This window comes from Haliotis rubra, unplaced genomic scaffold (genome assembly GCF_003918875.1).
Source record: "Haliotis rubra isolate DU_JTF1 unplaced genomic scaffold, ASM391887v1 Scf578, whole genome shotgun sequence".
Lineage (NCBI taxonomy): Eukaryota > Metazoa > Mollusca > Gastropoda > Lepetellida > Haliotidae > Haliotis > Haliotis rubra.
The window spans coordinates 496,445-510,145 of record NW_025767277.1 but is presented as its reverse complement, the minus strand read 5'-3'; the positions used below and the strand labels follow the sequence as shown (position 1 = coordinate 510,145).

The window sequence follows — 13,701 nt, the reverse complement described above, 5'->3', positions numbered from 1 at the left end:
CATCCCCTCCCCACTTTGAATTTGACACAACTTTCAACAAGTCGAGTGCCTTCAGGCATTTAGTTTTTAAATATTTAATATGTGGTAAGAAAGTCAGATGAGAGTCAAAAATAAGTCCCAAGAACTTGGCCTCTTTTACAACCTTGATGGGTCTGTCATTGAAAAATAGTTCTGGGTCTTCATGCGGTTTATATTTTCTACAAAAATGTATACAATTTAATTTGTTTTGGATTTAGAAAATGTAAAACCGTTTTCAATTGACAATTTATGAGTTTTATTGAGACATAGTTGTAGTTGCCACTCTATCGTATGCATATTTTTACCACGACAGAGAAACATTAAAATCATCCACGAAAAGTGATCCATCAACTGAATCATTTAAAACCCTTGACAGGCTGTTTATTTTAATACTAAATAATGTTACAGACAAAATACTGCCTTGTGGGACACCCTGATCCTGATTGTAATGGTCAGACAGGGTTGAACTCACTCGGACTTGAAATTGCCTGTTTGATAAAAATTGTGAAATAAAACGAGGTGAACGACCTCTCAAACCGAAATCATGTAAGTCCTTAAAAATGTCGTACTTCCAAGTAGTATCATATGCTTTCTCCAGATCGAAGAAAATTGATACTAGGTGTTGTTTATTTACAATAGCATTCTTAACATAGGATTTCAATCGTACTAAATGATCAATAGTACTTCGGTTTTGCCTGAAACCACATTAAATATCTGTTATTAGATTGTTGATTTCCAAATACCAAACTAATCTATTGTACTCTATGCGTTCCATGGTTTTACAAACGCAACTGGTTAACGATATAGGGCGATAATTTGAGTGGTCTGTGTGCTTGTTTACGTTCATTGCTAAACCAAACCTTACGAATATGAGGAGTTGCAGAGGACTTAGGAAATGACTGGTCAGCAATTTCATTCAACAGCGCTGAAAACAACTCTTTAGGATCTGGTACATTTTTAAAATTGTCCGGTATTAATTTATCCATACACAATGTTTCATGCAAAGACAAATTTGCCTTCGTAAAATGCCATCGTGATAAAGATGGTTCATCATCCGGTTTTATAGTTTTAAGGACAGTTGGGAAATGATCACTTCCACAAATGTCATCATGAACGGACCATTCAAATTCGTTGTAGACAGTTGAATCAGCGAAGGACAGATCAAGAGTGGAATACGTTCCTGTAGCAGGATGTAAATAGGTGCTTGAATCATCATTACAAATACACAAACTATTATCAGAAACAAAATCTTCAATAACTTTGCCTTTATTATTTATATTTGTACTTCCCCATAGAGGGTTATGCCCGTTTAAATCACCCATGATGACCCAGTGTTTGGGGAGATGTTCATATAAAGCTTGTAGATCTGCCTGCTGTAAAGTCGAAGAGGATGGGATATACAAAGAGCAGAGTGTTAAGGCAATGTGAAATGTTAGCCGAACTGCAACAGCCTGAAGGTTGGTAGTAAGTGGAACAACACTTTGAATGACATCCTGTCTTACCAAGATGGAGGAACCTCCAGTGACTTTTGCACTTTTGAAGTGCTTATACAAATTGTATTTTCTGATATCAAATTTTGTCTGTGTCTCGAAGATATGTTTCTTGTAGACACATTGCTGATGGTGTAAATATAATGTATTATAATCTGTAAATCGTTCAAGTTCAAATGGTGAACGTTCTCATCGTGAGGGAGACCGCTCTGTGACGGAGGGGTTGTGTCCATATCAAGAGCTTCAAGGGAGTTATGAACGACTATCTCTGAAGATGAAGGTTTTTTGTTTGCCTGTTTTCTAATTTTTTTTTCATTTCTGGTCAAAGGTTGTACAACTGGTTCAGCTGTGACTGATATACTGGGGGCATCAGGTACATCGTCATCAATTTGAGAATAATTCAGTTTGAGTTGAAGACGTGTCGGAATCACTGATAGAAGTTAACCTGATAGGCTGATTTGAATTGATCCATGTCAAATCAGTCTGAACACAAACAGATGTGCAAGGAGAAGCAGTATGGGCAGAATATGATCTATTTAGAGGCATTATTTTAATCTGATTTTCTACAAATTTCTTTGTGTCCTGAAAAGAAATGTTTTTCTCATGTTTTAACTTTAGGACTTTTGACTGGTTTTGCCACACAGGACATAACCTTGAGGAAGCTACATGTTGACCTTTACAGTTTGCACACTATATTTCAGCTGAGCAGTCAGTGTTCTCGTGCCCCTTCTCCACAGCGGTGACACACAGCAGATCTATTGCAAGATTTGGAGCCATGTCCACATTTCTGACACTTGAAATCGGAGCGGATTGGGGACATACACCTCCACTCCGATGTTGGCATAACCAGCTTTTATTGATTTCGGCAGGACCGACAATGAAAAGGTGAATAGATACGTACTAGACGGAACTATGTCACCGTCTCGTGTTTTCATTGTGAAACGTTTGACTGTCGTCACACCTTGGTTTTTCAGTTCAGTCGCGATTTCCTTCTCAGACATGTTGTACAGGCAACGTCCTCTGTCACGAACAATGCCACGGCATAAATTCAAGGTTTTGTGCATAGACACAACAACCTCAATGTTCGCAAATGTTTTCAGTGATAACATGTCCACTGATTGTTGTCTCCTTGAACACTCAATAAGCAATGATCCACTTCGAAGACGTGTCACGTTCTTCACTTCGCAACAAATTCCTGAAACAGCTTTTGAAAAAGTGAATGGATTAAGTTTAATTGGTTGTTTATCTGCTGCCTCGATAACAACAAATCGAGCCCATGAATCAAGTACAGGACAGACATTTACATTTTGACCAGTTTCATCAGTTTCTACTTGTCTACGTTTAGATCTAGTTGAACCAGGGTTTTGTTGAGTGGAAATAATGTGATTCAGCATCCATGCTCCCCAGCCACCATGGAGTGCCAAAAAGAGCGGTGTTTAATAGCATCGGATCTCCAACATGCAAACATCGGGGATACAGGGATGTTATACTTCAGCAAATATGACGCGAAAAGCTGCGTTAGTTTACCAAAGTAAATGTTTGGTTGGTTCGCCCAAAACAAGAAATTGGAAACATGCAGATTTCGGAGGACAACATCACCAAATTGGCCCATGAGCCAGCGCCTTCTGGCATGAGACTCCAGGCAGATTTCATTTTGACAACGTAAATACGTTGGCCAAGACCAATCAAAACATATTACAGATTCAAATAATGTATATGCATACAATTCATGCACAGGGCTTGGCATGACCAGCCGATTGGTTGAACCGGGCCCATTCAACCACCCGTCTAGGTGAAGTCAGGGCCGAAGTGGTGTGTTCGGCAAAGGAACACTGTTCCTGGAACCAGTGCCTTCAACTACCAGAATCCCTTCCTCCACCGACACAGGGGCGTAACCCACGGCAAACGGGTTGGTGGACCAAACATACCCCCGGGTCCACAACGGGGGGTTGAAGAGCGCTTAGCGTTACCCAGCACCCACCACGAGGAGGTGGATTTTCACGGGTGCCTGAACACTCAGACACCATATGGATTGGCTTACAAGTTTGACATCAGACTATACTTTTTTCGGCGAAGTTTTGAATACATGGACAACATGACGAAAACTACATTCAAAGTAAACACTGGTTTTGACATTGGCCTCCGTTATGTACAGAGAAATGTTGGAGTACCGACAAAAACACAGGGATGATAAGAAGTCACTTGGGGGTTTGATGATCGAGCAGCCTAATTCACCTTTCTGTCCACATTGCCTACCTTGATGAGCTGCATCCCCTTTGCGATCGACTGTGGCAGTATCCGAGAGATTGTTTCTGCGACAATGATTCTTCTTGCTATAACAACAAGCCTGTCGGTAACAAAACACTATCTACCTTCATGTCTACTCTGAGCAAGCGTTGTGGTTTGCCCCAGGTTTACGCAAACCACTGTATCCGTGCTCCTGACGCCACGCTCCTCACTCGCGGTAACTTTGCGAGTGTCCAAATGATGAATGTCGCCGGTCACAAGAGCGTCAGTTCTTTCCAACTATCAGCAGGTATCAAACAAGGAAAAGATGCATATCGGCCTTGCTATTTCCAACGCCATGCATCCTTCTTCTCTCCCATTTCTGACACCACCACCACCTCGACAGAGTATAACGGCAGCGCCGTCAGTCAAGAATGGGTACGCCTTCTGGGTTTTGCCTGCTGTCGAAACCCGCTAGCAGGAAGAGGACCTTGGTGACTTATTTTGCGATTTTCCGACCCTGAACAATCAACCCATGACAAACCAAACATCTCTTTTTCAAAACTGTAACATTCAGAACGTCAATGTTTTTGTCAAGAAATGACTTCTCCCTGTGACATGAGTTAGGCACATTCCTTCTCTTCATCAGTTGTTCGATCAGCTTTTTTTCTGTGATTCTCTCGCAGTTTGTATTTGTGAACTGTTATTGTTAATACTTCACAGTCATGGTGACATGATTTTAACGAGTTATTGTTGTGATAGAATTTAAATAATATATTTATTTTGAATTGCCTAACTGTAATTCTTATATAGCATTGTGTTTACATACGGTCTATTGCCCACGTTAAAAAACACAAGAGAGAGTCATGACGGTAAGATGAATTCGTTGTAGCCTTATCTCTCGGGGTATACGATCTCATATATCCCAGACCGTAAACCCCTCTTGATGCGGCTACAACTTATATTGAACTGGATGCTGCATGCTAAACAAATAAAATAGAGACCAGCATCAACCCAGCTAACACACAACGTTTTTACAACGTTTGTGGGAAGGTTGTAGATTGGTAACGTCATGACACAACGTTGTCACAACGTTACTATTACGTCATTTCATAGCGATATTTCACAACGTTATAGCATATACATACATACGTTGTCAATCGACATTTACACAATGTTTCATCGATTCTGAAACGTTGATGCGACGTGAACTGTTTCTTTAATGAAAATAGTAAGAAAAGAGTGACGAATTATTCATTATTTCTGCAGAAAACGTAGTGAATTGTTTACCTATGATACTACACTTTGTAAGAAGCCACAGTAACTTCATTTCTATTTGTTCTGACAACGTTAATATCAAATTTAGTTGTTAACTGTTGTAGCATTTATAGTATGCAGGTGTGAAAACGTTCTTAAATTCACTTCCTGCTGATTCTCTGGAACACGGCAACATAGGGGTTGAAAGGCCAACCTGTTTATTCATTCTGTTAAATGGCTTCGATTTATGAGATAGCCCTTTCGGAGCAAGATATAAAGTTTAAAGTACAGAGACCGGAGATAGGAATTCCTTATATTATTTATTTACACAAACCTGCTTGGAATTTTCACTTATGTAATTGTTCCCTTACTTGAGTGTTATTACATATGATGCGTCTGTGACATGTTGAACGGATTTATTATGAAACGTCACCATCGTATATTTTAAAAGACACAAATGTAGGATCAAAGGATGAATCTTGGTTATTTTTACAATATGAGTGAAACAGTATAATACTACAGACATCACTTCAACATTAATATGGATGGTCATGCAGATTTCTAGATGAAATTATTTGAATGAGATGTCAATGCTTCTCAATTAATTAACTTGATATAATGGTCAGCTAAAAAGCAAGACGAGTTTTGTTACTTTCTGATATTCATGTGTTTATTGTACATGCTGCAATGTCATTCTAAACTCTTTCAATATTTTTCGTTCGATACTCGATCACGTAATACGAATATCGTATGCATTCGCGAATGTCAGTCTGTAAGAAAAATCACGATGAATGGACTTTTCCACTGAAAGAATATCACGAATATCTCATATCATGAATATCCCAGTAATCAATAACGCGACTGAGTTAATTGGTTGATAAATATAAAATATCTGGTAATGGCTTTTCTAGCTTCAGCAATCAATACAGTGTGCTTCGGAAACGATATTCGTGTATATTGAATGCAACAAAACTGTGTGATAATGACCAATGGTAGCCTTAGTGGCTTTAGTAACACTGGCACATACCTTCATGTTAAGTCAGATGTTAAAAACAGCAGGGGAATGTGTTTTTCGTTCCACACCAGCCAGCATGCGTCCTATATCCGTAACGCCTAAGTGGTGTTAAAATTCTACAGCGATGTGGTGTAACGTCTAAGGGATAGTGACAGAGTAACTCCCCTTCTCCCTTTATCGATACATATTCCTATGAAGAACTTCCCCTGATGGCTGCGCAAGAAAAATAATATTATTTATAATACGGTTGTGTAAAATTAGAAAAGATAACTCTTTCACAAATTTAAAATGGCTATGATGTTTTTCCAGGTCAGTTAGTTTGTAAATGGTTCGCTTGAGTTTCGTTGCCACACAATTCATTTTCAAAACAACTGCTTGAACAAATGAAAAACTTTTAGTGTGTGAATTTGTGCATTTTTGATACGTGGTATTGCTGTCATTCGTCGCTGGTGTCCATTATTGAGATGAACTGCTTTCGTTGTCGTCAATAAAATGCATGTATTTGGGGTAAGGGAAACAACATCGAGGAAGTAAAAACGCTTGAACTGACGTAGTGGGTTTTCGTTTGAGGTTACAATTTGTTGAATCATGGACAGGAACGGAGTCACGCAGCTTTTGATGGTTCTTGCATTTCTACCTACTGGTATCGGTAAGATCTCTTTTTATTCACATTAGTTAGCAGTATTGTGCGTGTAAAACAGTGATTTTCTGCCCCAAATCTGTCCCTCATTGTTGATTGTTGAATTCCGATGTGATCATAAATTAAAACTCGCTCAGCCAATTCTAATTCATACTTCACTACTCGAAGTAGCAGTTATGATTACCTTACACATATGTGCTATTGTCTACTGGTATCAAACTGGAATATATTTGGATTATGTGAACGCGTATTTTCGATGATTAGCAGGAATCACACTGACTGTGTCATCATCGACCGCCCTGCTGGGTCAGAGGTTCCAGTTTACCTGCACTGTAACAGGGCCATCAACAAGAAATCTTCTAATCTTCAGAAAAAATGACAGAGACCTTTGTACAATCAGACTCGACCGATGTCAACAGGTCAGAGCTACTTCACGCTACGACTGTTCTTGTGGACAGAGTGGAGTGTACCATATGGATATAACCAGTGTCAGTTCGGCAGATGGCGGGACATGGTCATGTACACGTTCACAAACCAGCAACAACGTCACACTGGCTGTTTACTGTAAGTACGGATATGTATTACTGATAATAATATGAGGAAGTCACAATTTTGTGAATCCTAATTTTATGACGTCCTGTTAAATCGTTTTAAGGCCGCTTGGTGAATTACCTTAGTGTAGAGACCATACAATTGCAAAGTCCCAAGAAGGGATCCTAACCACGGGCTTCCTGATCAGAACAAGAACGCCTTGAAAATATGAAAAAAATTAACCCCGTTCGCAACCTGACTCAGTCGCTTCTACATTAGTTTTGGAAGTTTCGAGTCATGTATCTCTCTTCGTCACTTCATAGTTGAAATGGTATTTGTAAGTATGAAACTATTACCGGAAATCACAATCCCATTTTGAAGGCACTGAAATACGGAACTGAATTTTCCTCTCCGATTAAATAGAAAATCATATCATTGACCATAATCGCGAGTGATTTCGTTAGTGTTCGGTGCTATCCTCGCCCGTAGAAGCCTCACCAGCTTGAGGAACGAAGAATGAGAAACCGATTATCATAATAAAGGATATGCACTAAAAGGTTTCAATGTAACACGTGTGTATGTTTAGGATTGGTGTATAAGCCACTTCGCTTTACTCAAATCAGTCCTGATATGCATACATCGCTTCAGTAAGTGAACATTTGATAATAATCAATATAAACACTAGATGTGATGATTTACCCTTTATATTGCTTTTTCTGTTCTGCGCTATATCGTACAAATGAAGACTACAGTGTGTATGCTGGAATAAGAAAATAGCTCCGCACCCACATTCTGTCATTCTATCTATGATTCTGTTGAAAATACCCAATGCTATAATTTCAAACCATTTAATGCTTTCATCAGATGAATGATGTCTGAAAGTATTATTTTATCACAAATACATTGTAATTTCTAATATTTAGTTATTCTTAGTACACCTTTAACTTCATTTGTTTAAAATAATAAGCATAAATCGGTCATTGTATGTATGCAACAATTTGCCTGTCGTCGTTAAGGCTTACTCCGTTTTCCAATTCGTTGCAGCTAATGGATAAAAAACAAAATGCAGGTGTCGCATTTACAACCGATAAAGGATGTCAGCATACTAATATTAAACACCTACCATGTTTCAGTAAAGTATCGTTGCATATCGCCTTGAAGGAACAAGATCCCGTACTTCCAAAGAGCCCAAAGAAACTTGTTCCATATCACCCATCTTTGTGTGTGTATATATATATATATATATAGATATATATTTATCGTCTATCACGTAAGTGTTTTAGGTGTTTTACATGGGTTTCTTTGGTCACCTAAGACAACTCACTTGATGTCAACGGTTGAGTTCGAGTAAGTAAAAACTTCAAAGCCGCATCGGCCTCATAGTGACCAGACCAAGTCCAGACCAAGTCCAGACCTATACTAAGGTTCATCATAAAGACAAAGTAACACTTAAACACATTTTTTATCAACACGTTTTAACTTTACTGTTTCATTTGCAATTACAAAAAACGGACAATAACAATATAAGGTACTAATTAAAACATGGACTGCATGCCTAAATTTTAAAGCAAACAATTAGTTAGACACACGCATATCTACATTCTATGATACTGACCAATTTGGTCCAAGTAATTTCAGTCGCCTAACCCGCTCAGCTACCGCGACTTAGCGGGTTAGGCGGCTGACTTTGTGTGTTGGCGATTAGGTGCCTTACTCTGAGGGTGTGGGTTCGAATCCCGGATGGGGCTCAACTCAAAAAAGTACTAGAATTTGTACTTTACTAAGAAAAGTGTAATCCCAAATGTAACATATGTTACATTTGACCACTTTCTAAATGTCATTGTGTAATCACGGTAGGGTAGCCTAGTCGCTAAAGCGTTCGGTAGTCATGCCGAAGACCCGGGTTCGATTCCCCACATGGGTACAACGTGTGAAGTCCAATTCTGGTGTCCAACGCCATGTTATTGCTAGAATACTGCTCAAAGTGGCGTGAAACTAAACTCACTCATTCATTACCTTATGGCAACAGTTCCGCTCTATCTTTATTTTAATGTACTCTAAATTATTCGCATATTTGACGTTAACCATGTTTTGTCAGAAGTATACATGTTCATTTAACTTTGCTTTTGCAGACTTTCTTTCAGATGGACCATTTAACATTCTGTTATCTATGACAGTGACGAAGGATGTGACCGTCTCCCTGACTGCCATGTGTTCTGTTGTTTCAGATGGACCATTCAACAATGTGACCGTAGACGATGCCTCCCCAATTGCTGTGATAGAGGATGTGACTGTGACTCTGACTGCCAGATGTTCTGCTGTCTGTAACCCTGACTGTATCTACACCTGGAGTAAGGGGACACAGCAAGTGTCTGACAACAGAGATCTTCCTGTAGGCAGCTTCAGAAGGGGCCAGGAGGGAGAGTACAGATGTACAGCCAGGAATACAGCTACTGGAGCTACAGCTGTTAGTCAGACTCTGACAGTGAATGTACAGTGTAAGTATAGATGTGTAGTACAGAGAGGGAGGGAGAGTACAGATGTACAGCCAGTAACACAGCTACTGGAGCTACAGCTGATAGTCAGACTCTGACAGTGAATGTACAGTGTAAGTATAGATGTGTAGTACAGAGAGGGAGGCAGAGTACAGATGTACAGCCAGGAACACAGCTACTGGAGCTACAGCTGATAGTCAGACTCTGACAGTGAATGTACAGTGTAAGTATAGATGTGTATCACGTGTAGTACAGAGAGGGAGGGAGAGTACAGATGTACAGCCAGGAACACAGCTACTAGAGCTACAGCTGATAGTCAGACTCTGACAGTGAATGTACAGTGTAAGTATAGATGTGTAGTACAGAGAGGGAGGAGAGTACAGATGTACAGCCAGGAACACAGCTACTGGAGCTACAGCTGATAGTCAGACTCTGACAGTGAATGTACAGTGTAAGTATAGATGTGTATGACGTGTAGTACAGAGAGGGAGGGAGAGTACAGATGTACAGCCAGGAACACAGCTACTGGAGCTACAGCTGATAGTCAGACTCTGACAGTGAATGTACAGTGTAAGTATAGATGTGTAGTACAGAGAGGGAGGAGAGTACAGATGTACAGCCAGGAACACAGCTACTGGAGCTACAGCTGATAGTCAGACTCTGACAGTGAATGTACAGTGTAAGTATAGATGTGTATCACGTGTAGTACAGAGAGGGAGGGAGAGTACAGATGTACAGCCAGGAACACAGCTACTGGAGCTACAGCTGATAGTCAGACTCTGACAGTGAATGTACAGTGTAAGTATAGATGTGTATCACGTGTAGTACAGAGAGGGAGGGAGAGTACAGATGTACAGCCAGGAACACAGCTACTAGAGCTACAGCTGATAGTCAGACTCTGACAGTGAATGTACAGTGTAAGTATAGATGTGTGTAGTACAGAGGGAGGAGAGTACAGATGTACAGCCAGGAACACAGCTACTGGAGCTACAGCTGATAGTCAGACTCTGACAGTGAATGTACAGTGTAAGTATAGATGTGTATGACGTGTAGTACAGAGAGGGAGGGAGAGTACAGATGTACAGCCAGGAACACAGCTACTGGAGCTACAGCTGATAGTCAGACTCTGACAGTGAATGTACAGTGTAAGTATAGATGTGTATGTGTAGTACAGAGAGGGAGGGAGAGTACAGATGTACAGCCAGGAACACAGCTACTGGAGCTACAGCTGATAGTCAGACTCTGACAGTGAATGTACAGTGTAAGTATAGATGTGTAGTACAGAGAGGGAGGGAGAGTACAGATGTACAGCCAGGAACACAGCTACTAGAGCTACAGCTGATAGTCAGACTCTGACAGTGAATGTACAGTGTAAGTATAGATGTGTAGTACAGAGAGGGAGGGAGAGTACAGATGTACAGCCAGGAACACAGCTACTGGAGCTACAGCTGATAGTCAGACTCTGACAGTGAATGTACAGTGTAAGTATAGATGTGTAGTACAGAGAGGGAGGGAGAGTACAGATGTACAGCCAGGAACACAGCTACTGGAGCTACAGCTGATAGTCAGACTCTGACAGTGAATGTACAGTGTAAGTATAGATGTGTATCACGTGTAGTACAGAGAGGGAGAGAGAGATGATGTACAGCCAGGAACACAGCTACTGGAGCTACAGCTGATAGTCAGACTCTGACAGTGAATGTACAGTGTAAGTATAGATGTGTATCACGTACAGTAGAGGGGAGGAGAGTACAGATGTACAGCCAGGAACACAGCTACTAGAGCTACAGCTGATAGTCAGACTCTGACAGTGAATGTACAGTGTAAGTATAGATGTGTAGTACAGAGAGGGAGGGAGAGTACAGATGTACAGCCAGGAACACAGCTACTGGAGCTACAGCTGATAGTCAGACTCTGACAGTGAATGTACAGTGTAAGTATAGATGTGTAGTACAGAGAGGGAGGAGAGTACAGATGTACAGCCAGGAACACAGCTACTGGAGCTACAGCTGATAGTCAGACTCTGACAGTGAATGTACAGTGTAAGTATAGATGTGTAGTACAGAGAGGGAGGGAGAGTACAGATGTACAGCCAGGAACACAGCTACTGGAGCTACAGCTGATAGTCAGACTCTGACAGTGAATGTACAGTGTAAGTATAGATGTGTATCACGTGTAGTACAGAGAGGGAGGGAGAGTACAGATGTACAGCCAGGAACACAGCTACTGGAGCTACAGCTGATAGTCAGACTCTGACAGTGAATGTACAGTGTAAGTATAGATGTGTAGTACAGAGAGGGAGGGAGAGTACAGATGTACAGCCAGGAACACAGCTACTGGAGCTACAGCTGATAGTCAGACTCTGACAGTGAATGTACAGTGTAAGTATAGATGTGTATGACGTGTAGTACAGAGAGGGAGGAGAGTACAGATGTACAGCCAGGAACACAGCTACTACAGGAGCTACAGCTGATAGTCAGACTCTGACAGTGACAGTGATGATGTGTACAGTGTAAGTATAGATGTGTATAGGCAGACGTGTAGTACAGAGAGGGAGTGAGACTACAGATGTACAGCCAGGAACACAGCTACTAGAGCTACAGCTGATAGTCAGACTCTGACAGTGAATGTACAGTGTAAGTATAGATGTGTAGATGTATCAGTTCAGAGGAGAGGCAAAGAGTACAGATGTACAGCCAGGAACACAGCTACTATGAGCTACAGCTGATAGTCAGACTCTGACAGTGAATCTCAGCTACAGTTTGGGGAGGATTCAACTGACTTCTCACGCGGCGCCCAAGTTCATCCCACAAATGTTCGATCGGATTAAACTCAGGTGATCGTGAGAGCCAGTTCAAGACATCCACATTGTTGTGATGCAAAAAGTCCTGTATTATCCTAGCCGTATGTGGTCTGGCATTGTCGTGTTGGAACAAGAGGCGATGTCGTCCATGTCGTCCCATCAATGGCAGAAGCACTGGTTGCAACACCTTGTCAATGTAACGTCGGGCGTTGAGATCCCCTTGAAGAACAACCAAGTCAGAGCGGAAGTTGACGTCAATTGCTCCCCATTCCATAAATCCACCAAAGCGATCACTCTCAATGACACAAGCCTGAGCAAAACGTTCATGGTTACGGCGATAGACACGTAGCCTACCATCAGTGAAACTGACGTTGAAACGTGATTCATCTGTGAAAATGACATCTCGCCACTGTTTAGCACCAAGATAGCCACCAGCAGCTGCCCAATGTTAACGATTTAGGCGATGTGCATGGGTGAGGATCTGTCCACGATAGGGTCGACGACATCGGATGTGACGTGCAGCAAGGCGGCGGCATACTGTCCGGTCACTGATGGGCCTTCCTCTCGTTCCTATCGTGGCATTTGCAGTCTCTCGTGCTGACCTGAAGCGATTCCGAAGGCGGCTGACGACGATATACCGATCTTGCCTTTGTGACGTAACACGAGGCGCTCCCGGACGTGGATGGTCTGGGACACTTCCTGTTGCCCTATGACGTTGCTGCAGCCTCGAAACGGTCGTCTGGTGGACGTGGAAGTGATTAGCAACATCTCTCTGTGTTTGGCCAGCATGCAGCATTCCAATCGGCTGGTTCCTTTGGGCGTTGGTCAACCGTGGCATCGTGAATGTGAATGTGAATGTTAGCCATTTCTCAACCTGTGCTTTTATTGGAGCTGCACTATGGTTTTCTGTTCATCCAACTGCATTGTCCTCACAAATGCTCTTTGGTGCGTTTGAGATGTCACGTCCCTGTGATTTGAAAATATGGGATTCGAACCTAAACATCAGAGCTGTGCACTTCTTAACCATATGTTTTCACCATATTGTAGTTTTGGAAACAGCAACATCTCTAAAACGGACTTAGTGTAGAAAGTCCAATATGCGTTTTTAACGCCTCCAAGTATATATTTCCCCCTTTTTATCGTTTTTGGGCGTTTAACTGAGGTAAATCACTATGTTTCCACATACTCCAAAAGGAAGAAGGATGACCAGCTTATAAGAATGACCC

At 41.4% G+C, this 13,701-nt stretch overlaps 1 protein-coding gene across 1 annotated transcript in view; it reads right to left on the bottom strand.

Moving 5' to 3' along the window:
* LOC124254604 overlaps positions 1-6,137 on the bottom strand; it is a 47,486-nt gene extending 41,349 nt beyond the window's left edge. The window contains exon 1 of the mRNA XM_046688439.1: positions 6,019-6,137. Within this exon, the coding sequence (XP_046544395.1) occupies positions 6,019-6,024 (6 nt within the window). The 5' untranslated portion in view covers positions 6,025-6,137. The remainder of the gene's footprint in view (positions 1-6,018) is intronic.
* Between the last annotated feature and the right edge of the window lie 7,564 nt (positions 6,138-13,701).